Below are 25869 nucleotides of genomic sequence, written 5' to 3' on the forward strand. Positions count from 1 at the left end.
TATCTCCAACCACCACTTTACAACAACTGGCATCTTCACAGCTACACAAACAACAACATTAAGGATTTGGCAGATGAGGAGTTGTTTCTGTTTTATTTTGTATTTCCTAAGATTAGATCAAAGATAGGTAACACACACACACACACACACACACACACACACACACACACACACACACACACACACACACACACACACACACACACACACACACACACACACACACACACACACACACACACACACACAATTTGCGGAAGTGAATCAGATCGATCAAGAGGAACATCATGCCTGTTTTTATCTGTCGTCGTCTTTAATCAAATCTAGGATAACAGTGAGGCCAGCCTTGGACTGATTTGGCCATAAAACCATAGGGAACGCTCAATTCTTCCCCAGTATTCTTTGTGCCCCGTGGCTAAACTGTATTCTATTTGACTCTGATTCCATGAATCCAATTGACATGTGGGTTTTATCTTGTGGATGTGCCCCACAGCTAAACCCTTAACTCAACCTTATTGTGGCTATTTCTCAAACAGGACATTTTGGGTTTGAATAGCTGCAAGAACAAGCCGAAATGTTCCTTTTTATCCATTAGGTTGTAATGATACCAATATGACGGTAAGATCGCTGAAAATAAAATGAAGGGTAAAGCGATAGGGAGAGTATAAGATTTAGCAGGAGACAGTGATTGCGAGATAGAGATGGGGAGAGAGAGAGAGTAAATGGGAGCTACATCTCAGTCATGGAGGTGAGGATGATCGGAGTTCAAGCTAATCATTGACAAAATGATCATGCGTCTGCCTCAAAGGTGTGTGCGGGTGCGTGTGCTCCTGAGTGTATGAGTCAGTGCTTGTGAGTGTGGTTGTGCGTGTACAATGTACGGTATGTGTCAGAAAGAGGGAGGGGAGAGAAAAGGAGGGCGGGAGAGAGGGAGGTGGAGAGAGAGAGATAGGGAAGTCCAACCAGGTTAGCCTGTCAGATGGATACTGCACACCTCCTGGCTTCCACATGTAGACGTCTCAGTCTCCTGTACTCGTTCACTTCAATCCCTTCATCTTCCAATGTTCATCATGGATCCCTCACCTTCTGAACATCCGGACCCCTGATACTTACACAGAAACAGCCCCTCAGACAGAGACCAGCTTATTTCTTCTGAATGATTTTGGAAAACTCTGGAGAGAATCATTCTTCTTCTACAGACTCCAATATGGCAACATACCTTTTCTCGCTCTTCCTGACAGTGATGGTCTGGCGCAGGGATTTATGTTCCCTGGGGGAGGGCAGGAGGCAGTGGCAGCAGCTAACCACCCCAGAGCCCTTCACCCAGAGCCAGTCCTTCTTCCATGGGACCTTCCCTCCAGGGTTCCTCTGGGGTACGGGGACCTCTGCCTTCCAGACCGAGGGGGCCTGGGACTGTGACGGTAAAGGCCCCTCAATCTGGGATCACTTCACCCACTCAGCCCCCCACCGAGGTGACGGAAGTGTCGCTGACACGGCCAGTGACGGCTACAACCGCTGGGAGGAGGACGTTGAGGCGCTGGGGTACCTCGGGGTGCGCTCCTACGCCTTCTCCCTCTCCTGGCCCCGAATCTTCCCCGACGGTGTTGCCACAGGTCGGCCCAATAGGGTGGCTGTGGAGCACTATGGGAGACTGCTCGACAGGCTCCTGGAGAGGGGAATTGAGCCGGTGGTCACCCTGTTCCACTGGGACCTTCCCCAGGCCCTGGAGGAGCACTACGGGGGGTGGAGGAATGACACCCTGGTGGGTTTGTTTGATGCATACGCTGCCTTCTGTTTTCGAACGTACGGGGGCCGTGTGAGGTACTGGATCACCATACACAACCCCTACCTGGTGGCTGTCCAGGGGTACAGGACAGGGGTGCACGCGCCTGGAGAGACGGGCGACGCCACCGCACCGTTCAATGTGGCCCACAACCTCATCAAGGTAAGGCAGGGTCAAGGGTTAAGGGTCAGAGGATGAAGTTGCCCCATAGTCGATGAGCTTAGGTCAGTGTATTGTTTTCCCTCCAATGGGAATGGTTAGGATTTCAGAAAGAAAAGTTTTTCCTAGTTCTGTGTCAAAGGGCAATGGATTACTTGTACCCATTTGGGAGGGGGGTCAGGGGGTTGAGTTGTAAATTAGAACCCTTTGGATAGATTGACTCGTGTGAAATGATCTGTTGAACAGACCATAGAACAGACTAAGACCCCGTTTAGTCAGACAGCCTGTTCCTGAACTTCGTAACTCTGTGCGTTTTATCAGCTGATGTCGTCAGTGAATGTTTGTGTCTTTCATTGGGTTCAAGACATTGCAAGGAAAATGAGTGAAGACATAACACTTGAATAGCCATGGTACATGCTGTGCTTTATTCAGTGGTACATGCTGTGCTTTATTCAGTCAGGTTAAACTAATCCAAATGGTTTTATGTTGTGATATTCAATATTCACTGTGCTCCTTCAGCAGCTATTAGCAGTCATTGACCTCTTGTTAAAAAGTGTGTTTACCTTCTGCCATGAGAGGTTTATTACAGCTGCAGTACTGTGATTAGTAAACAGGACACTTAAGGAGCCACTGGGGGTCAAAGTCTGTGACAGCAACAGTTTTGCGGCTTCATTAATAGTCAGCTTTGTCCCAGTGCATATTCACACTGTACAGGTCCGATGTCTGTAGTATGTGTAATGTCTCTGCCATAATGCAATGCATGTAACAGACCTCCATTTGATTTATTAAAAATTTTATTTTCATTTCCAGGCGCATGCCAAAGCGTGGCACACCTATGACACCTACTTCCGGCCGACTCAGAATGGTAAGGTGTCCATCGTCTTGGGTTCCCATTGGATGGAGCCTAAGAGAGGCCAAGCCACACCAGTCAATATCGAACTCTGCCAGCAGTCTATGGAGGCGGTGCTTGGCTGGTTCGCCAATCCCATCTTCAGGGATGGGGACTACCCAGCTTCCATGAGATCCACCCACAGGGGGCTTCTGCCTGAGTTCACCCCAGAGGAGAAGCACTGGGTGCGGGGAACGGCTGACTTCTTTTCCCTGTCCTTTGGGCCTAACAACCTGCGTCTGGACCGGAGTCTAGCCCACTATGGGCAGACTGTGTACCCGGACATGAGGCGGTTGCTGGGCTGGGTGAGGCTGGAGTATGGGGACCTGCCTGTGCTGGTGGCGGAGGGGGGCTGGTTCTCAGCTGCAGCTGTGGAGAGGGAGGATACAGATGCCATCTACCTGATGAAGAGGTTCATCAACCAGGTGCTGCAAGGTGAGGAGGGGGCAAGGAGGAGGAGGCCGAGGATGGGGGGCCGGATTAGGGAAAACAGAGGAGGTCAACAAGAAAGAGTACATACAGTACCAGTCAAACGTTTAGACACACCTACTCATTCATGGGTTTTTATTTATTTTTTACTATTTTCTACATTGTAGAATAATAGTAAAGACCCCCAATCTAGGAAATAACACATATGGAATCATGTAGTAACCAAAAAAGTGTTAAACAAATCAAAATATATTTTAGATTTTAGATTCTTCAAAGTAGACACCCTTTGTCTTGATGGCAGCTTTGCACACTCTTGACATTCTCTCAACCAGCTTCATGAGGTAGTCACCTGGAAGGAATTTCAATTAACAGGTGTGCCTTGTTAAAAGCTAATTTGTGGAATGTCTTTCCTTCTTAATGCGTTTGAGTCAATCAGTTGTGTTGTGACAAGGTAGGGGTGGTATACAGAAGACCTATTACCCTATTTGGTAAACGACCAAGTCCATAATACGGCAAGAACAGCTCAAATGAGCAAAGAGAAACAACAGTCCATCATTATTTTGGGGCGGCAGGTAGCCTAGCATTGGGCCAGTAACCGAAAGGTTGCTGGATTGAATCCCCGAGCTGATAAGGTAAAAATCTGTCGTCCTGCCCCTGAACAAGGCAGTTAACCCACTGTTCCCTGGTAGGCCGTCATTGTAAATAAGAATTTGTTCTTAACTGACTTGCCTAGTTGAAGAAAGGTTTAAAAAATGAAGGTCAGTCAATGCGGAAGATTTCAAGAACTTTGAAAGTTTCTTCAAGTGCAGTCGCAAAAACCATCAATCGCTATGATGAAATTGGTTCTCATGAGGACTGCCACAGGAAAGGAAGACCTAGGGTGACCTCTGCTGCAAAGGATAAGTTCATTAGAGTTGCCAGCCTCAGAAATTGCAGCACAAATAAATGCTTCACAGAGTTCAAGTAACAGACACATGAGACTGCGTGAATCAGACTTTCATGCATGAATTGCTGCAAAGAAACCATTACTAAAGGACACCAATAAGAAGAAGGGACTTGCTTTGGCCAAGAAACCAGGCAATGAATATTAGACCGGTGGAAAAGTATCCTTTGAGTCCAAATTTTAGATTTGTCTTTGTCATGTCTTTGTGAGACGCAGAGTAGGTGAACAGATCATCTCCACATGTGTGTTTCCCACCGTGAAGCATGGAGGAGGAGGTGTGATGGTGTGGGGGTGCTTTGCTGGTGACACTGTCTGTGATTTCTTTAGAATTCAAGGCACACTTAACCAGCATGGCTACCACAGCATTCTGCAGCGATACGCCGATATGCCATCCTACCTGGTTTGCGCTTAGTGGGACTATCATATGTTTTTCAACAGGACAATGACCCAACACACCTTCAGGCTGTGTAAGGGCTATTTGAACAAGAAAGAGAATGATGGAGTGCTGCATCAGATAAGCTGGCCTCCACAATTACCCAACCTCAACCCAATTGAGATGGTTTGGGATGAGCTGGACCGCAGAGTGAAGGAAAAGCAGGCAACAAGTGCTCAGCATATGTGGGAACTCCTTCAAGACTGTTGGAAAAGCATTCCAGGTGAAGCTGGTTGAGAGAATGCCAAGAGTGTGCAAAGCTGTCATCAAGGCAAAGGGTGGCTACTTTGAAGACTCTAAAATATATTTTTATTTGTTTTTGGTTAGTACATGGTTCCATATGTGTTATTTTATAGTTGTGATGTCTTCACTATTATTCTACAATGTAGAAAATAGTAAAAATAATGAAAACCCTTGAATGAGTAGGTGTATCCAGACTTTTGACTGGTACTATACATTTAACCTCTGAACTGTTGTGCTATTTGTACCTCCTTGGTAACAGTGTGTCCTCATCTCCTTCGTTCTGTGTTTGTCTGTGTCCAGCGATGGTGTTTGACGGTGTCAGAGTGTTTGGCTACACAGCCTGGTCTCTGGTGGATGGTTTTGAGTGGAACTACGGCTACAGTGTGAGACGAGGCCTGTTCTACCTAGACTTCAGCCAGGCCAACAGAACCAGGGTTCCCAAGACCACTGCTCAGTTTTACAGGCAGGTCATCAAGGACAACGGTTTCCTCAGTGATGAGATCACCGGAGAGGTCAAAGGGCGTTTCCCATGTGACTTCCACTGGGGTGTGGCCGACTCCAGCATACAGGTGAGGGGATGAGAAGGTGAAGAAAGGACACGAGAGCGGGAGGAGAAAGGAAAGAGAGGGTGATTTTATTTTGCAAAACTGCTCTGCCTTCCTTGCTCTTGACCTCGAACAGAACAATAAGCAAGCTAGATGATGCAAATAAAAACAAAAACCCATATATTTCTTCTTTTATCAAAGGTCAATTTCTATCCCTTCTCCCCTCAATTCACCGACCCCCACCTGTACAGCTGGAACCTGACAGGGGATGGGGCACTGCGTCCTGTCCAAGGAGTCAACCTCCACATCAGGGGGCCACAGTGCACTGACTACCTGGCCATCAGTGGTCACGTGAGCCTCTTTAAGTCCACAGGGGCATCTCACTACCTCTTCGCCCTCAACTGGTCCCTAATCCTTGCCCAAGGAGATCTGTCTAATGTGGACACAGAGGCCCTAAGGTAGAGACACAAACTGTGTAATGTGTATTCAAATGTTTACCATACATGCACGCATGCAAACACACACTAAAATGCACGCCTGTATACATACACACTTTGCATTTCAAACTCTTTCTAACAGGTACTACCGCTGCTTCCTCACCGAACTCCGCAAGCAGGGCCTGGAGGCTGTGGTCACCCTCTACTACCCTACTAACACTACCCTACTGCTGGACTTGCCCGGCCCGCTGCATGCCTCTGGCGGCTGGCTGAACCAGAGCACGGTGGAGGCCTTCCAGAGCTACGCAGCCCTCTGCTACAGGGAGCTGGGGCCCTGGGTGAGTTACTGGATTACCATCAGTGAGCCCAACAGACTAGTGGATGCCTACAAGATCGGGGAGGAGCAGCATCTGGCAGCCCATAATCTCCTCCTGGCCCACGCTAAGGCCTGGAGGCTTTATGAGAGGGAGTATCTCAGCCAACAGGGAGGACTGGTGTCCCTGGCACTGCACGCAGACTGGGTAGAACCCGCCAACCCCTTCCTGGAGTCACATGCAACAGCCGCTCAGAGATTCCTGTTGTTTGAGCTTGGTCGTTTCCTAGACCCACTACTAGGGGGCAGAGAGGGGGAGGGTAAGAGTGGTAGGTACCCTCCAGAGATGAGGAGGTACTTAGAGGAGAGGGCAAGGGTGATGGGCCTCCCTGGATCCCCATTACCGCACTTCACCGCCCGGGAAAAAGAGGAGCTAGGAGGGGCGCTGGGCTTCATTGCACTGAATCACTTCACCACACGTCTCGTGTCACCACGCCCCCAGTCTCCTCAGACTGCCCCACCTAACCCCCAGCAACCTCCAGACCATGGCTGCCTGCTGATGTCTGACCACACCTGGGCCTCCTCTGGTCTGGAGCAGGCAGTGGTCCCCTGGGGCCTCCGGAGGGTGCTGCGCTGGGTGAAGAAGAGGTATGGAGGGACCCTGCCTGTTATAGTCACAGCTAGTGGGGTGGACGACCAGGCCCCTGTAAATGATCTGCTCAGGCAGCACTACATCAGGAATTACCTGCAGGAGGCCCTCAAAGGTGAGCCTCTCTCTAACCTCCTCAAACTCCCTTCAAACCCCCCAGCTCCAGTCCAATGATAACCCACTAGTTTGTTCTTATCAGAAATACCCTGGAGGTTCTATACTTATTTCTATTGTTCGAAATAAACAGATGTCCTCTCTGCAGTTTCTTCTGCAGACAGGTAGAGTAGGGCACTCATTAGCAGCTTTAAGTATGAGAGGTCGAAGGTGACTTTTCTCACAGCTCATTTCCTAACCCACCACAGCACACAGCCGTATCACATGAGCCCTCTCATAAAACTCATGGACTTTACTGTATAAGAAACCTTTGAGCTCATAAAGTTCATCCCAGTGAGAACTGTCCTGTACTGAACTAAACGTCCTGTGCAGTACTTTAGCCACAATATAGCTTCAATTGGTTTATGGCCGCCCACACAGGCTACAGCTTCTCTGTTGACATTGCTTTTCTGTATGTAGAAAGAGGGATTCTGACCTCACCTCACCCTGTTTTTGCTCCTCTCCAGCTCGTCAGTTGGATGGAGTCAACCTAAAGGGCTTCTACGTCTGGAAGCTGCAGGATGGACACGTCCCTGAGTTCGGCCTCTTCACCTCTTCCCACCACCAGTCCCGACCCAAAGCCTCCATCGCAGCCTACAGAGAGATCATCGAGCGCAGCGGTTTCCCTGGCAACAACGTCACATCCTCCTGCAGGATCATTGACCGCAGGGCGGTGTGTTCCATCTGCGCTCACATCTCAGAGAACAAACTGCTGCTGTTCTTCGCTGCATGTCTCCTCCTTACGTTAGCTATGCTGGTGGGGGTCGTTATCGTCGTCGTCAGGGGGAAGAGGACTAGGAGGAGGAGGAGGGTGGGTTTGCCGGTGTGTCCCATCCCGCTCGGGAGGAAGTGTCAGCCGTGGGAGAGAGTGTCACTACAGAGTGTGACGGATAGGATCCGCGTGGTCCGCCGTTAGTCAGGGCCTCATTCATACTGAGTTTGTTCCTGTTGTAGTGGCCTGCAGGTTTTACACGCCAGCCAAGCTTCCGGGAGAGCGCCATGGTCCCCTTTTGAGTAGTGGTTCTTAGGGACAGGTCTAGAATCAGCTTACCCTCCCCAAAGCCTAACCTTGAACTTTAAAATTTAGATCAGTGTCTAGGGGGCAACTTCATTATACTCCACAAGCCCAATGGGACTGTGCTAAACGCAGCGGGGTCAGCAAGGGCCAAGGGGTCATCTTCACCGAGTGACAAGTAGCCCACATATTGATGATCAATGGAGAGGCAATTAACATAATTGACAGTATGTAGGCTATATGTTATCACAGACAAGAATATGATGTTGCCATGGGACTGTTTTGTTGTTTCGTTGTCAGAACGTTGGCTATAACTTGAGATCTTCTATGAATGCTGCTGTTGTGATGTACTGATCATGTATTGCGTACAAGACTGGCCTGTTAGTATGACTTGTTGGTGTGTGTCATTGTGTGTCCTCACCTGTCTTATAATTTGGTGGGTACTTACAAGTTGTACAAGTGTGTACAAGTGTGAATTTATACGTGTGAATTGTAAATTTTTACATTTTTTGTTGCATATCCCAACTCTCCCTGATACACCCTCGGAGAGTCTTTGTGTGTTTGTAGTAAGGAGTTCCTAACAGAGGGAGTCTGCGCTGATGGCAGTAGTGTTTTTCCGTCTGTGCTCCAGAGACAAAACCACTTGAACATGTTATCTTCAAATGGCTAACTCGAGCACTTATTCGAATTTATTATTGTCAATGATTGTGCACCTTTTTTGTGAAGATGATGTGCAATGTTTGCTGAGTTCAAAACATTTTATTCTGTAAATGAATCAAAAATAATGAATTATATATGAAATAAAATGAAATCGTTGTGCCAGAAGTTGCTGCTCTATATGGGCACTGTTTCCTTCAGACACTGCTGCCCTCTTGTGGGGGTCTTATGTCCCAAAACTGGTTCAGGGCCCTTGATAAGAAAATAGAGAGAGAATGAGAGAGAGAATTGAGAGAGTGAGAGAGAAATAATTGGTAGAGAGAGAATTGAATTGAGAGACAGAGAACTGAGAGAGAATTTAATTGAGAGAGAGAATTTAATTGAGAGAGAGCGAGAGAGAGAGAGAGAGAGAGAGAGAGAGAGGGGGGTTGAATCCAAGATGGCGTAGCAGTGCAGACGTTATTTGTTGTTGTCCCGTGTACATTTCGTTTTTTTGGTCTTTTTTGTATATATTTCAATATATTTCAATCTCTTTTTCCATTTTTAAGTTAAATATACCTTCCAGCAACCCGCCTCACCCAATGTGATACGAATCTGCTATTTTTTTTTTTTTACCCCCTTTTCTCCCCAATTTTCGTGGTATCCAATCGCTAGTAATTACTATCTTGTCTCATCGCTACAACTCCCGTACGGGCTCGGGAGATACGAAGGTCGAAAGCCATGCGTCCTCCGAAGCACAACCCAACCAAGCCGCACTGCTTCTTAACACAGCGCGCCTCCAACCCGGAAGTCAGCCGCACCAATGTGTCGGAGGAAACACCGTGCACCCGCCCCCACGGTTAGCGCGCACTGCGCCCGGCCCGCCACAGGAGTCGCTGGAGCGCGATGAGACAAAGATATCCCTACCGGCCAAACCCTCCCTAACCCGGACGACGCTATGCCAATTGTGCGTCGCCCCACGGACCTCCCGGCCGCGGCCGGCTGCGACAGAGGCTGGGCGCGAACCCAGAGACCCTGGTGGCGCAGCTAGCACTGCGATGCAGTGCTCTAGACCACTGCGCCACCCGGGAGGCCGAATCTGCTATTTTAAGACATTATAGCTAGAACCTCCATCAGAATCTAATCTAGCTACTAGCTATTTAGTCATTGTTAGCCACTGATAGCGGCCTTTACCTTTAGCTCAGACACCAGACGCTTTTAGCCTGGATAATACTTGCCAGTCTGCACAGCACGATATCAACCCTGAGGATACCGGACTGCTTTTCTCCACTACATCACCGGATTCCTGCTGTAAGCTCTGGACCTTTGCATCGGATCATCGCAGCTAGCTAGCTGCTACCGAGTGGCTATTGTGGCTAACGCCCTTGTCCCGAAGCTAGCACCAGTTAGCCTCGAGCCAGGCGCATCTCCCGGCTAGAAAATGAAATTACTCCAGCTACAATACCTATTTTGCCAATTGGCCTGGACCCTTTGTCGACACGGAGCCCCGCCGATCCATCACGACTGGTCTGCCAATGTAATTCCGTCGGATGTGCCCTCAACCGGCCTTTGCCGGACGTCGGTGAAGATGTTTCTGCTAGCCCCGGCCTGCTAACTTTATGAACGCTGTGTTTCCCGCTTGCCTGCGTAGAACTTTGCAGGTTAGCGGCTTCCCTGTTTCATCTATTGCTGTTCACTGGACCCTATGAACACTTGGCTACATAACTGATGCATGCTGGACTGTTCATTAATCACGGTACTCCATTTTGTTTATTTTGTTTATCTGTCGGCCCCAGCCTCGAACTCAGGCCCTGTGTGTAGTTAACTGACCCTCTCTGCCCATTCATCACCATTTTACCTGTTGTTGTTGCCTTAGCTCTCCCAATCAACACCTGTGATTGGTTTATGCCTCGCTTTATGTCTCTCTCTAATGTCAATATGTCTTGTATACTGTTGTTTAGAGTAGTTATCATTGTTTTATTTTACTGCGGAGCCCCGAGTCCCACTCAACATGCCTCAGATAGCTTTTTTGTCTCACCTCCCACACATGCGGTGACCTCACCCAGCATAACTAGTGCGTCCAGAGATGCAACCTCTCTTATCGTCACTCAATGCCTAGGTTTACCTCCACTGTACCCACACCCTACCATACCTCTGTCTGTACATTGTGCCCTGAATCTATCCTACCACGCCCAGAAATCTGCTCCTTTTATTCTCTGTCCCCAACGCACTCCTCCTCTGTTCCTCGGGTGATGTAGAGGTTAACCCAGGCCCTGTGTGTCCCCAGGCCCTCTCATTTGTTGACTTCTGTAACCGTAAAAGCCTTGGTTTCATGCATGTTAACATCAGAAGCCTCCTCCCTAAGTTTGTTTTACTCACTGCTTTAGCACACTCTGCCAACCCTGATGTCCTTGCCGTGTCTGAATCCTGGCTTAGGAAGGCCACCAAACATTCTGAGATTTCCATCCCCAACTACATTTTCTGTCAAGATAGAACTGCCAAAGGGGGAGGAGTTGCAATCTACTGCAGAAATAGCCTGCAAAGCTCTGTCATACTTTCCAGGTCTATGCCCAAATATTTCAAGTTTCTAATTTTAAAAATGAATCTCTCCAGAAATAAGTCTCTCACTGTTGCCGCCTGTTATAGACCCCTCTCAGCCCCCAGCTGTGCCCTGGACACCATATTTGAATTGATTGCCCCCCATCTATCTTCAGAGTTCATTCTGTTAGGTGACCTAAACTGGGATATGCTTAACAACCCCGGCCATCCTACAATTTAAGTTAGATACAATCTCACACAAATTATCAAGGAACCCAGCAGGTACAACCCTAAATCTGTAAACATGGGCACCCTCATAGATATTATCCTGACCAACTTGCCCTCCAAATACACCTCTGCTGTTTTCAATCAGGATCTCAGCGATCACTGCCTCATTGCCTACATCCGTTATGGGTCCGCGGTCAAACGACCACCCCTCAACACTGTCAAACGCTCCCTAAAACACTTCTGCGAGCAGGCCTTTCTAATCGACCTGGCCCGGGTATCCTGGAAGGATATTGACCTCATCCCGTCAGTAGAGGATGCCTGGTCGTTCTTTAAAAGTAATATCCTCACCATCATAAATAAGCATGCCCCTTTCAAAAAATGTAGAACTAAGAACAGATATAGCCCTTGGTTCACTCCAGACCCGACTGGCCTCTCAACATCAGCAAGATGCGCAGTCCAATGATGAAAACATCAGTAGCCTAAAAGTCATAAGCGCTAAGTGTGCTTGATAAATAGTGAAAATTGGCACAAAAGCAATAATGGCATTATAATGAATGTGTCAATATGACAGCAGTCAAAAATAGTCAATTCTTGTCAGCTTGTGGTTACATGGTGTGCGTCTTCATGCAATGGCATCAGACATCCATGTCACATAAACCACAAAGCTGGTGAGTGCATTGCTGATGTTGTTTTTTGCTTGAGATGTAGCTCTAAGTGATTACATTTTGTGCTGATAATCGTCCATAGCATTGTCACCGGCTTGTTATTTCCAAACAGTGCCACCCCTCCACTCTTCTCTCCTGTCTCACCTGCTCAGTGGACACGATTCTGTTTTTTTTTCGCGCTTAGGCCTCGGAGATGTATGTTCAGGCTGAGGCTCAGAATCAGAAGAATAATCATCTGAGATGTCACGATCGATTCATCCCCACCATCTGAGTCGTTTTCATTCAGATTTTGTAGCAACGCTAGGTCTTCTTGCCATTGTAAATTATGCACGCTCTCACTGTGTACTCCAAGTACTGTAGGCCAGAGTAGACTGATAAGACTGCTTGGATTCGGTGGACTGATATAGGCTTAGGGCTGTGGAGGTGACCGTATTACCGCCACACCCGCCAAACCCGGTGGTCACTAGTCATGAAGGCAGTCAAATTCCATGTGACAGTTTAGTCACGGTAATTAGGCTTCTCCAAGCTCTGATGCTGCTGATGGTCATTAGTAGCCTTATAAACTTCCTGGTACTCAGCACTCCCTCTAATCACTATGACATCAATGCAAATGTAATCGAAAATCAAACATTTCATGAGAGCCCTCTAATAAAAAGAGGAGGATCCCATCAGCTTTCTATAGACTAGGCCTACTATGTTAATTTCTCAACTTTAATAATATTAAGCAAATTGTTTATGTTTAAACAGGAGTATTACATACCTGGCTGGCGTGAAAATGAACCACAGGAAAAGCATCCTCCATTCGGTATTTAAGTGCATAGAGGACATGTATTCTTTCCCACTGCTCCTATTTCAAGACATGCATGATAATGGTCCATTCTAAATCAAAACAAATTTTACACATACAGTACCAGTCAAAAGTTTGGACACACCTACTCATTCAAGGGTTTTTCTTTATTATGACTATTTTCTACAATGTAGAATAATAGTGAAGACATCAAAACTATGAAATAACACATACGGAATCATGTAGTAACCAAAAAAGTGTTAATTATTTTTTATATTTTATATTCTTCAAAGTAGCCACCCTTTGCCTTGGTGACAGCTGTCACGCCTGCTCCCGCTCTCCCTTTCTGGCGCTTGAGGGCGCCGGGCTGTCATTACGGACACTTGTCATCATTGGACTCACCTGGACTCCTTCCCTTTGTTGATTGCCCCATCTATAACTGTCTGCTCCCCTGTTTGTTCCCTGTGTCAGCATTAATGTTGTTATGTGTTCATGTCCAGACGCTGTCCTCTCCTGTTCCATGTCTGTTGCTAATTAAATGTTTACTCCCTGTACCTGCTTCTTGTCTCCAGCGTTGATCCTTACAGACAGCTTTGCATTCTCTTAACCAACTTCACCTGGAATGCTTTTCCGACAGTCTTGAAGGAGTTCCCACATATGCTGACCACTTGTTGCCTGCTTTTCCTTCACTCTGCGGTCCAACTCATCCCAAACCATCTCAATTACTTAAAAATTATACAATGTGATTTTCTGGAGTTTTGTTTTAGATTCCGTCTCTCACAGTTGAAGTGTACCTATGATAAAAATTACAGACCTCTACATGCTTTGTAAGTAGGAAAACCTGCAAAATCGGCAGTGTATCAAATACTTGTTCTCCCCACTGTATGTAGTGAGAGTTCTGGCACAAAAATGGTCGCCGTGCCTCACTGAGGTGGGTGCTGTACATTGATGGGGATTGAAGTGAGTTTCCCTCTACTATATAAAGTGCTTTGAGTACCTCTATTGGTGGAAAAGCGTTATATAAATCCAATTATTCTGAATCATTACTATTTGTAAACAATCAAGTCTCTCTGTTATGCGAATGGGGAATACATGGGAACAGATTTCCAAAATTAAAACCAGTTGGAGCTGATTTCCTGGTGTTACAGTCTTCTATGTCCAAAAATGTAATTCTCAAAAAAAAAAAGTAATAATAATTTGCTCAGAAAACTTGGGGGGGGGGGGGGAAATAAAGCCAGCCGCGGGCCAAATTCGGGCCGCTAGTTGGGGAATCATGCCCTAGACCAATGAGCCCTGCTGATCTTGATCGAGAAAAGCTTGGGTATTTTAATAGCCACCCATTACACATTTTCAACGACAGGGCTTGCTGGTCTAGGAGTATGGTTATTTCTTTGGGTGCGAGCGGTCCAGGGTTCAAATCCTGGCTGAACCCCCCCTTTGTAAAAATGAGGGCTTTCAAGTCTGACCCCTTGCCACGTTCACAGTGTGCTTCTAAACACTCCCACTTCACTCCTCCCTGGGCCCGGCGCGTTGCTGACTTTACAGTGAGCTGCTCTCTCCCTTTGACGCATGGATTCATGTGCTTCTCCAAGAGAGTGCACCATAATGCTTATTTTCATCCCATATTCAGCAGTGGTAAAGTCACTAATAGGAACTGATAGCTTCAGCCTAGCATCCCAATATGTATCCCACCGTATACCATCACTGATCTCCTGTTTGTTATACTTGATCAATTTTAGTCCAGGCAGCTCAAAGGTACATCATACTAGTGCAGTGCTTTTCGGAGGGTAGGCCTACATTTGTGCTGTATCATTGCAACCATGCTGATGTCAGGTCAGGTAGAGGTGAAGGATATCCATTCTCCAGCTAAATGGACCCGAACCTAATAACGCCTGTGACACATTTAATGAAAAGGTGCTCTATCTCCAACCACCACTTTACAACAACTGGCATCTTCACGGCTACACAAACAACAACATTAAGGATTTGGCAGATGAGGAGTTGTTTCTGTTTTATTTTGTATTTCCTAAGATTAGATCAAAGATAGGTAACACACACACACACACACACACACACACACACACACACACACACACACACACACACACACACACACACACACACACACACACACACACACACACACACACACACACACACACAATTTGCGGAAGTGAATCAGATCGATCAAGAGGAACATCATGCCTGTTTTTATCTGTCGTCGTCTTTAATCAAATCTAGGATAACAGTGAGGCCAGCCTTGGACTGATTTGGCCATAAAACCATAGGGAACGCTCAATTCTTCCCCAGTATTCTTTGTGCCCCGTGGCTAAACTGTATTCTATTTGACTCTGATTCCATGAATCCAATTGACATGTGGGTTTTATCTTGTGGATGTGCCCCACAGCTAAACCCTTAACTCAACCTTATTGTGGCTATTTCTCAAACAGGACATTTTGGGTTTGAATAGCTGCAAGAACAAGCCGAAATGTTCCTTTTTATCCATTAGGTTGTAATGATACCAATATGACGGTAAGATCGCTGAAAATAAAATGAAGGGTAAAGCGATAGGGAGAGTATAAGATTCAGCAGGAGACAGTGATTGTGAGATAGAGATGGGGAGAGAGAGAGAGTAAATGGGAGCTACATCTCAGTCATGGAGGTGAGGATGATCGGAGTTCAAGCTAATCATTGACAAAATGATCATGCGTCTGCCTCAAAGGTGTGTGCGGGTGCGTGTGCTCCTGAGTGTATGAGTCAGTGCTTGTGAGTGTGGTTGTGCGTGTACAATGTACGGGTATGTGTCAGAAAGAGGGAGGGGAGAGAAAAGGAGGGCGGGAGAGAGGGAGGTAGAGAGAGAGAGATAGGGAAGTCCAACCAGGTTAGCCTGTCAGATGGATACTGCACACCTCCTGGCTTCCACATGTAGACGTCTCAGTCTCCTGTACTCGTTCACTTCAATCCCTTCATCTTCCAATGTTCATCATGGATCCCTCACCTTCTGAACATCCGGACCCCTGATACTTACACAGAAACAGCCCCTCAGACAGAGACCAGCTTATTTCTTCTGAAGGATTTTGGAAAACTCTGGAGAGGATCATTCTTCTTCTACAGACTCCAATATGGCAACATACCTTTTCTCGCTCTTCCTGACAGTGATGGTCTGGCGCAGGGATTTATGTTCCCTGGGGGAGGGCAGGAGGCAGTGGCAGCAGCTAACCACCCCAGAGCCCTTCACCCAGAGCCAGTCCTTCTTCCATGGGACCTTCCCTCCAGGGTTCCTCTGGGGTACGGGGACCTCTGCCTTCCAGACCGAGGGGGCCTGGGACTGTGACGGTAAAGGCCCCTCAATCTGGGATCACTTCACCCACTCAGCCCCCCACCGAGGTGACGGAAGTGTCGCTGACACGGCCAGTGACGGCTACAACCGCTGGGAGGAGGACGTTGAGGCGCTGGGGTACCTCGGGGTGCGCTCCTACGCCTTCTCCCTCTCCTGGCCCCGAATCTTCCCCGACGGTGTTGCCACAGGTCGGCCCAATAGGGTGGCTGTGGAGCACTATGGGAGACTGCTCGACAGGCTCCTGGAGAGGGGAATTGAGCCGGTGGTCACCCTGTTCCACTGGGACCTTCCCCAGGCCCTGGAGGAGCACTACGGGGGGTGGAGGAATGACACCCTGGTGGGTTTGTTTGATGCATACGCTGCCTTCTGTTTTCGAACGTACGGGGGCCGTGTGAGGTACTGGATCACCATACACAACCCCTACCTGGTGGCTGTCCAGGGGTACAGGACAGGGGTGCACGCGCCTGGAGAGACGGGCGACGCCACCGCACCGTTCAATGTGGCCCACAACCTCATCAAGGTAAGGCAGGGTCAAGGGTTAAGGGTCAGAGGATGAAGTTGCCCCATAGTCGATGAGCTTAGGTCAGTGTATTGTTTTCCCTCCAATGGGAATGGTTAGGATTTCAGAAAGAAAAGTTTTTCCTAGTTCTGTGTCAAAGGGCAATGGATTATTTGTACCCATTTGGGAGGGGGGTCAGGGGGTTGAGTTGTAAATTAGAACCCTTTGGATAGATTGACTCGTGTGAAATGGTCTGTTGAACAGACCATAGTACAGACTAAGACCCCGTTTAGTCAGACAGCCTGTTCCTGAACTTCGTACCTCTGTGGGTTTTATCAGCTGATGTCGTCAGTGAATGTTTGTGTCTTTCATTGGGTTCAAGACATTGCAAGGAAAATGAGTGAAGACATAACACTGGAATAGCCATGGTACATGCTGTGCTTTATTCAGTGGTACATGCGGTGCTTTATTCAGTCAATCAGGTTAAACTAATCCAAATGGTTTTATGTTGTGATATTCAATATTCACTGTGCTCCTTCAGCAGCTATTAGCAGTCATTGACCTCTTGTTAAAAAGTGTGTTTACCTTCTGCCATGAGAGGTTTATTACAGCTGCAGTACTGTGATTAGTAAACAGGACACTTAAGGAGCCACTGGGGGTCAAAGTCTGTGACAGCAACAGTTTTGCGGCTTCATTAATAGTCAGCTTTATCCCAGTGCATATTCACACTGTACAGGTCCGATGTCTGTAGTATGTGTAATGTCTCTGCCATAATGCAATGCATGTAACAGACCTCCATTTGATTTATTAAAAATTTTATTTTCATTTCCAGGCGCATGCCAAAGCGTGGCACACCTATGACACCTACTTCCGGCCGACTCAGAATGGTAAGGTGTCCATCGTCTTGGGTTCCCATTGGATGGAGCCTAAGAGAGGCCAAGCCACACCAGTCAATATCGAACTCTGCCAGCAGTCTATGGAGGCGGTGCTTGGCTGGTTCGCCAATCCCATCTTCAGGGATGGGGACTACCCAGCTTCCATGAGATCCACCCACAGGGGGCTTCTGCCTGAGTTCACCCCAGAGGAGAAGCACTGGGTGCGGGGAACGGCTGACTTCTTTTCCCTGTCCTTTGGGCCTAACAACCTGCGTCTGGGCCGGAGTCTAGCCCACTATGGGCAGACTGTGTACCCGGACATGAGGCGGGTGCTGGGCTGGGTGAGGCTGGAGTATGGGGACCTGCCTGTGCTGGTGGCGGAGGGGGGCTGGTTCTCAGCTGCAGCTGTGGAGAGGGAGGATACAGAGGCCATCTACCTGATGAAGAGGTTCGTCAACCAGGTGCTGCAAGGTGAGGAGGGGGCAAGGAGGAGGAGGCCGAGGATGGGGGGCAGGATTAGGGAAAACAGAGGAGGTCAACAAGAAAGAGTACATACAGTACCAGTCAAACGTTTAGACACACCTACTCATTCATGGGTTTTTATTTATTTTTACTATTTTCTACATTGTAGAATAATAGTAAAGACCCCCAATCTAGGAAATAACACATATGGAATCATGTAGTAACCAAAAAAGTGTTAAACAAATCAAAATATATTTTATATTTTTGATTCTTCAAAGTAGACACCCTTTGTCTTGATGGCAGCTTTGCACACTCTTGACATTCTCTCAACCAGCTTCATGAGGTAGTCACCTGGAAGGAATTTCAATTAACATGTTTGGGCTGCAGGGGGCGTATTGAGTAGAACAGATAAAATGTGCCCATTTCAAACGGCCTCGTACTCAATTCTTGCTCGTACAATATGCATATTATTATTACTATTGGATAGAAAACACTCTCTAGTTTCTAAAACCGTTTGAATTATTTCTCTGAGTGAAACAGAACTAATTCTGCAGCACTTTTCCTGACCAGGAAGTGGAATGTCAGAAATCGATGCTATGTTCAACTTCCTGCCTATACATGGGCATGATACGTAAGAGTCTACGTACACTTCATACACCTTCCCCTGGTTGTCAAGAGGCGGTGAGAGAAGAAATTTCGTGTTTATCTTGATCTGAGGTGGAATTAAAGCTCTTTGTATGACGTGACCGTCCATTTCCTGTTTCTGTAGCGCGCGGAAGGGGACATGGATTTGCCTTCTGTTTAGCTGTCGTTATGGACGACTAACATCTCCGGTTTAGATTTTATTTGATACATGTGACCATATCATCGTAAAGTATGTTTTTTCAATATAGTTTAATCAGATTATTGACATTTTTTCGGGAGTTTTGCCGTGTTCCGTTCTCTGACTTTGTTGACGTTGGACAGATCCGTGCCACTTGGCAAGTGCCCATGCTAAATGAAGAGAGAAATTTGCCGTTCCAGATCCAAACAACGACTATTCTGGACAAAGGACACCTTGTCCAACATTCTGACGGAAGATCACCAAAAGTAAGAAACATTTTATGATGCTATTTCTAATATCTGTCGTGCATGTAAACTGGTCGTCGGCGCCCAAGTGTTTCTGGCTATTGTGGCTACGCTAATATAACGCTATATTGTGTTTTCGCTGTAAAACACTTGATAAATCGGAAATATTGTCTGGAATCACAAGATGCCTGTCTTTCAATTGCTGTACACTATGTATTTTTCAGAAATGTTTTATGATGAGTAATTAGGTATTTGACGTTGGTGTCTGTAAATATTATGGCTGCTTTCGGTGCAATTTCTGATTGTAGCTGAAATGTAAACTATGATTTATACCTGAAATATGCACATTTTCGAAAAAAACATATGCTATACAATAAATATGTTATCAGACTGTCATCTGATGAGGTTGTTTCTTGGTTAGTGGCTATTTATATCTTTATTTGGTCAAATTTGTGATAGCTACTGATGGAGTAAAAACTGATGGAGTAAGAAAAGTGTTGTCTTTTGCTAACGTGGTTAGCTAATAGATTTACATATTTTGTCTTCCCTGTAAAACATTTTAAAAATCGGACATGTTGGCTTGATTCACAAGATGTTTACCTTTCATATGCTGTATTGGACTTGTTAATGTGTGAAAGTTAAATATTTAAAAAAATATCTTTTGAATTTCGCGCCCTGCACTTGAGCTGGATGTTGTCATAAGTGTACCGGCGTCGGGCTGCAGCCCAAACAGGTTAACAGGTGTGCCTTGTTAAAAGCTAATTTGTGGAATGTCTTTCCTTCTTAATGCGTTTGAGTCAATCAGTTGTGTTGTGAAGGTAGGGGTGGTATACAGAAGATAGCCCTATTTGGTAAACGACCAAGTCCATATTATGGCAAGAACAGCTCAAATGAGCAAAGAGAAACAACAGTCCATCATTATTTTGGGGCGGCAGGTAGCCTAGCATTGGGCCAGTAACCGAAAGGTTGCTGGATTGAATCCCCGAGCTGATAAGGTAAAAATCTGTCGTCCTGCCCCTGAACAAGGCAGTTAACCCACTGTTCCCTGGTAGGCCGTCATTGTAAATAAGAATTTGTTCTTAACTGACTTGCCTAGTTGAAGAAAGGTTTAAAAAATGAAGGTCAGTCAATGCGGAAGATTTCAAGAACTTTGAAAGTTTCTTCAAGTGCAGTCGCAAAAACCATCAATCGCTATGATGAAATTGGTTCTCATGAGGACTGCCACAGGAAAGGAAGACCTAGGGTGACCTCTGCTGCAAAGGATAAGTTCATTAGAGTTGCCAGCCTCAGAAATTGCAGCACAAATAAATGCTTCACAGAGTTCAAGTAACAGACACATGAGACTGCGTGAATCAGACTTTCATGCATGAATTGCTGCAAAGAAACCATTACTAAAGGACACCAATAAGAAGAAGGGACTTGCTTTGGCCAAGAAACCAGGCAATGGATATTAGACCGGTGGAAAAGTATCCTTTGAGTCCAAATTTTAGATTTGTCTTTGTCATGTCTTTGTGAGACGCAGAGTAGGTGAACAGATCATCTCCACATGTGTGTTTCCCACCGTGAAGCATGGAGGAGGAGGTGTGATGGTGTGGGGGTGCTTTGCTGGTGACACTGTCTGTGATTTCTTTAGAATTCAAGGCACACTTAACCAGCATGGCTACCACAGCATTCTGCAGCGATACGCCGATATGCCATCCTATCTGGTTTGCGCTTAGTGGGACTATCATATGTTTTTCAACAGGACAATGACCCAACACACCTTCAGGCTGTGTAAGGGCTATTAGAACAAGAAAGAGAATGATGGAGTGCTGCATCAGATAAGCTGGCCTCCACAATTACCCAACCTCAACCCAATTGAGATGGTTTGGGATGAGCTGGACCGCAGAGTGAAGGAAAAGCAGGAAACAAGTGCTCAGCATATGTGGGAACTCCTTCAAGACTGTTGGAAAAGCATTCCAGGTGAAGCTGGTTGAGAGAATGCCAAGAGTGTGCAAAGCTGTCATCAAGGCAAAGGGTGGCTACTTTGAAGACTCTAAAATATATTTTTATTTGTTTTTGGTTAGTACATGGTTCCATATGTGTTATTTTATAGTTGTGATGTCTTCACTATTATTCTACAATGTAGAAAATAGTAAAAATAAAGAAAACCCTTGAATGAGTAGGTGTATCCAGACTTTTGACTGGTACTATACATTTAACCTCTGAACTGTTGTGCTATTTGTACCTCCTTGGTAACAGTGTGTCCTCATCTCCTTCGTTCTGTGTTTGTCTGTGTCCAGCGATGGTGTTTGACGGTGTCAGAGTGTTTGGCTACACAGCCTGGTCTCTGGTGGATGGTTTTGAGTGGAACTACGGCTACAGTGTGAGACGAGGCCTGTTCTACCTAGACTTCAGCCAGGCCAACAGAACCAGGGTTCCCAAGACCACTGCTCAGTTTTACAGGCAGGTCATCAAGGACAACGGTTTCCTCAGTGATGAGATCACCGGAGAGGTCAAAGGGCGTTTCCCATGTGACTTCCACTGGGGTGTGGCCGACTCCAGCCTACAGGTGAGGGGATGAGAAGGTGAAGAAAGGACATGAGAGCGGGAGGAGAAAGGAAAGAGAGGGTGATTTTATTTAGCAAAACTGCTCTGCCTTCCTTGCTCTTGACCTCGAACAGAACAATAAGCAAGCTAGATGATGCAAATAAAAACAAAAACCTATATATTTCTTCTTTTATCAAAGGTCAATTTCTATCCCTTCTCCCCTCAATTCACCGACCCCCACCTGTACAGCTGGAACCTGACAGGGGATGGGGCACTGCGTCCTGTCCAAGGAGTCAACCTCCACATCAGGGGGCCACAGTGCACTGACTACCTGGCCATCAGTGGTCACGTGAGCCTCTTTAAGTCCACAGGGGCATCTCACTACCTCTTCGCCCTCAACTGGTCCCTAATCCTTGCCCAAGGAGATCTGTCTAATGTGGACACAGAGGCCCTAAGGTAGAGACACAAACTGTGTAATGTGTATTCAAATGTTTACCATACATGCACGCATGCAAACACACACTAAATTGCAAGCCTGTATACATACACACTTTGCATTTCAAACTCTTTCTAACAGGTACTACCGCTGCTTCCTCACCGAACTCCACAAGCAGGGCCTGGAGGCTGTGGTCACCCTCTACTACCCTACTAACACTACCCTACTGCTGGGCTTGCCCGGCCCGCTGCATGCCTCTGGCGGCTGGCTGAACCAGAGCACGGTGGAGGCCTTCCAGAGCTACGCAGCCCTCTGCTACAGGGAGCTGGGGCCCTGGGTGAGTTACTGGATTACCATCAATGAGCCCAACAGACTAGTGGATGCCTACAAGATCGGGGAGGAGCAGCATCTGGCAGCCCATAATCTCCTCCTGGCCCACGCTAAGGCCTGGAGGCTTTATGAGAGGGAGTATCTCAGCCAACAGGGAGGACTGGTGTCCCTGGCACTGCACGCAGACTGGGTAGAACCCGCCAACCCCTTCCTGGAGTCACATGCAACAGCCGCTCAGAGATTCCTGTTGTTTGAGCTTGGTCGTTTCCTAGACCCACTACTAGGGGGCAGAGAGGGGGAGGGTAAGAGTGGTAGGTACCCTCCAGAGATGAGGAGGTACTTAGAGGAGAGGGCAAGGGTGATGGGCCTCCCTGGATCCCCATTACCGCACTTCACCGCCCGGGAAAAAGAGGAGCTAGGAGGGGCGCTGGGCTTCATTGCACTGAATCACTTCACCACACGTCTCGTGTCACCACGCCCCCAGTCTCCTCAGACTGCCCCACCTAACCCCCAGCAACCTCCAGACCATGGCTGCCTGCTGATGTCTGACCACACCTGGGCCTCCTCTGGTCTGGAGCAGGCAGTGGTCCCCTGGGGCCTCCGGAGGGTGCTGCGCTGGGTGAAGAAGAGGTATGGAGGGACCCTGCCTGTTGTAGTCACAGCCAGTGGGGTGGACGACCAGGCCCCTGTAAATGATCTGCTCAGGCAGCACTACATCAGGAATTACCTGCAGGAGGCCCTCAAAGGTGAGCCTCTCTCTAACCTCCTCAAACTCCCTTCAAACCCCCCAGCTCCAGTCCAATGATAACCCACTAGTTTGTTCTTATCAGAAATACCCTGGAGGTTCTATACTTATTTCTATTGTTCGAAATAAACAGATGTCCTCTCTGCAGTTTCTTCTGCAGACAGGTAGAGTAGGGCACTCATTAGCAGCTTTAAGTATGAGAGGTCGAAGGTGACTTTTCTCACAGCTCATTTCCTAACACACCACAGCACACAGCCGTATCACATGAGCCCCCTCATAAAACTCATGGACTTTACTGTATAAGAAACCTTTGAGCTCATAAAGTTCATCCCAGTGAGAACTGTCCTGTACTGAACTAAACGTCCTGTGCAGTACTTTAGCCACAATATAGCTTCAATTGGTTTATGGCCGCCCACACAGGCTACAGCTTCTCTGTTGACATTGCTTTTCTGTATGTAGAAAGAGGGATTCTGACCTCACCTCACCCTGTTTTTGCTCCTCTCCAGCTCGTCAGTTGGATGGAGTCAACCTAAAGGGCTTCTACGTCTGGAAGCTGCAGGATGGACACGTCCCTGAGTTCGGCCTCTTCACCTCTTCCCACCACCAGTCCCGACCCAAAGCCTCCATCGCAGCCTACAGAGAGATCATCGAGCGCAGCGGTTTCCCTGGCAACAACGTCACATCCTCCTGCAGGATCATTGACCGCAGGGCGGTGTGTTCCATCTGCGCTCACATCTCAGAGAACAAACTGCTGCTGTTCTTCGCTGCATGTCTCCTCCTTACGTTAGCTATGCTGGTGGGGGTCGTCATCGTCGTCGTCAGGGGGAAGAGGACTAGGAGGAGGAGGAGGGTGGGTTTGCCGGTGTGTCCCATCCCGCTCGGGAGGAAGTGTCAGCCGTGGGAGAGAGTGTCACTACAGAGTGTGACGGATAGGATCCGCGTGGTCCGCCGTTAGTCAGGGCCTCATTCATACTGAGTTTGTTCCTGTTGTAGTGGCCTGCAGGTTTTACACGCCAGCCAAGCTTCCGGGAGAGCGCCATGGTCCCCTTTTGAGTAGTGGTTCTTAGGGACAGGTCTAGAATCAGCTTACCCTCCCCAAAGCCTAACCTTGAACTTAGTGGATAAACAAAAAATTTAGATCAGTGTCTAGGGGGCAACTTCATTATACTCCACAAGCCCAATGGGACTGTGCTCAACACAGCGGGGTCAGCAAGGGCCATGGGGTCATCTTCACCGAGTGACAAGTAGAGTCTGTCTGTCTGAGCCCTAGAGATCCCACATATTGATGATCAATGTATAGGCAATTAACATAATTGACAGTATGTAGGCTATATGTTATCACAGACAAGAATATGATGTTGCCATGGGACTGTTTTGTTGTTTCGTTGTCAGAACGTTGGCTATAACTTGAGATCTTCTATGAATTCTGCTGTTGTGATGTACTGATCATGTATTGCGTACAAGACTGGCCTGTTAGTATGACTTGTTGGTGTGTGTCATTGTGTGTCCTCACCTGTCTTATAATTTGGTGGGTACTTACAAGTTGTACAAGTGTGTACAAGTGTGAATTTATACGTGTGAATTGTACATTTTTTAAATTTTTGTTGCATATCCCAACTCTCCCTGAGACACCCTTGGAGAGTCTTTGTGTGTTTGTAGTAAGGAGTTCCTAACAGAGGGAGTCTGCGCTGATGGCAGTAGTGTTTTTCCCTCTGTGCTCCAGAGACAAAACCACTTGAACATGTTATCTTCAAATGGCTAACTCGAGCACTTATTCGAATTTATTATTGTCAATGATTGTGCACCTTTTTTGTGAAGATGATGTGCAATGTTTGCTGAGTTCAAAACATTTTATTCTGTAAATGAATCCAAAATAATGAATTATATATGAAATAAAATGAAATCGTTGTGCCAGAAGTTGCTGCTCTATATGGGCACTGTTTCCTTCAGACACTGCTGCCCCCTTGTGGGGGTCTTATGTCCCAAACCTGGTTCAGGGCCCTTGATAAGAAAATAGAGAGAGAATGAGAGAGAGAATTGAGAGAGTGAGATAGAAATAATTGGTAGAGAGAGAATTGAATTGAGAGACAGAGAACTGAGAGATAATTTAATTGAGAGAGAGAATTTAATTGAGAGTGAGAAAGAGCGAGAGAGAGAGAGAGAGAGAGGGGTTGAATCCAAGATGGCGTAGCAGTGCAGACGTTATTTGTTGTTGTCCCGTGTACATTTAGTTTTTTTGGTCTTTTTTGTATATATTTCAATATATTTCAATCTCTTTTTCCATTTTTAAATTAAATATACCTTCCAGCAACCCGCCTCACCCAATGTGATACGAATCTGCTATTTTAAGACATTATAGCTAGAACCTCCATCAGAAGCTAGCCATCAGAATCTAACCAGCTAGTTAGCTACTAGCTATTTAGTCATTGTTAGCCACTGATAGCGGCCTTTTCCTTTAGCTCAGACACCAGACGCTTTTAGCCTGGATAATACTTGCCAGTCTGCACAGCACGATATCAACCCTGAGCATACCGGACTGCTTTTCTCCACTACATCACCGGATTCCTGCTGTAAGCTCTGGACCTTTGCATCGGATCATCGCAGCTAGCTAGCTGTTACCGAGTGGCTATTGTGGCTAACGCCCTTGTCCCGAAGCTAGCACCAGTTAGCCTCGAGCCAGGCGCATCTCCCGGCTAGAAAATGAAATTACTCCAGCTACAATACCTATTTTGCCAATTGG

The 25869-nt window shown here is 47.0% G+C and overlaps 2 protein-coding genes across 2 annotated transcripts; both read left to right on the forward strand.

Annotated features, from left to right (window-relative positions):
• The first annotated feature begins 1215 nt into the window (after window positions 1-1215).
• On the forward strand, window positions 1216-8476 carry LOC120047483 (beta-klotho-like). Its single transcript, XM_038993016.1, has 6 exons — window positions 1216-1945; window positions 2753-3266; window positions 5180-5448; window positions 5626-5882; window positions 6004-6938; window positions 7444-8476. The coding sequence occupies exons 1-6, from the start codon at window positions 1244-1246 to the stop codon at window positions 7890-7892; spliced, it is 3126 nt and encodes a 1041-aa protein (XP_038848944.1). The 5' UTR covers window positions 1216-1243; the 3' UTR covers window positions 7893-8476.
• A 7277-nt stretch (window positions 8477-15753) lies between these two features.
• LOC120048166 (beta-klotho-like) lies at window positions 15754-25023 on the forward strand. The gene is made up of 6 exons (XM_038993917.1): window positions 15754-16705; window positions 17517-18030; window positions 21372-21640; window positions 21818-22074; window positions 22196-23130; window positions 23636-25023. Exons 1-6 carry the CDS (start codon window positions 15968-15970, stop codon window positions 24082-24084), a joined length of 3162 nt encoding a protein of 1053 aa, XP_038849845.1. The 5' UTR covers window positions 15754-15967; the 3' UTR covers window positions 24085-25023.
• Window positions 25024-25869: the final 846 nt, after the last annotated feature.

The sequence above is a fragment of the Salvelinus namaycush genome, chromosome 5 (genome assembly GCF_016432855.1).
Source record: "Salvelinus namaycush isolate Seneca chromosome 5, SaNama_1.0, whole genome shotgun sequence".
Classification (NCBI taxonomy): domain Eukaryota; kingdom Metazoa; phylum Chordata; class Actinopteri; order Salmoniformes; family Salmonidae; genus Salvelinus; species Salvelinus namaycush.

Bases quoted from the DNA above. Each gene is read 5' to 3' on its own strand.
- LOC120047483 (XM_038993016.1), top strand. From the start codon at position 1,244: ATGGTCTGGCGCAGGGATTTATGTTCCCTGGGGGAGGGCAGGAGGCAG. The intron at 5,449-5,625 runs GTGAGGGGATGA...CTTTTATCAAAG, and splicing joins TGGCCGACTCCAGCATACAG to GTCAATTTCTATCCCTTCTC. The intron at 6,939-7,443 runs GTGAGCCTCTCT...GCTCCTCTCCAG, and splicing joins CCTGCAGGAGGCCCTCAAAG to CTCGTCAGTTGGATGGAGTC.
- LOC120048166 (XM_038993917.1), top strand. From the start codon at position 15,968: ATGGCAACATACCTTTTCTCGCTCTTCCTGACAGTGATGGTCTGGCGC. The intron at 16,706-17,516 runs GTAAGGCAGGGT...TTTCATTTCCAG, and splicing joins TGGCCCACAACCTCATCAAG to GCGCATGCCAAAGCGTGGCA. The intron at 21,641-21,817 runs GTGAGGGGATGA...CTTTTATCAAAG, and splicing joins TGGCCGACTCCAGCCTACAG to GTCAATTTCTATCCCTTCTC.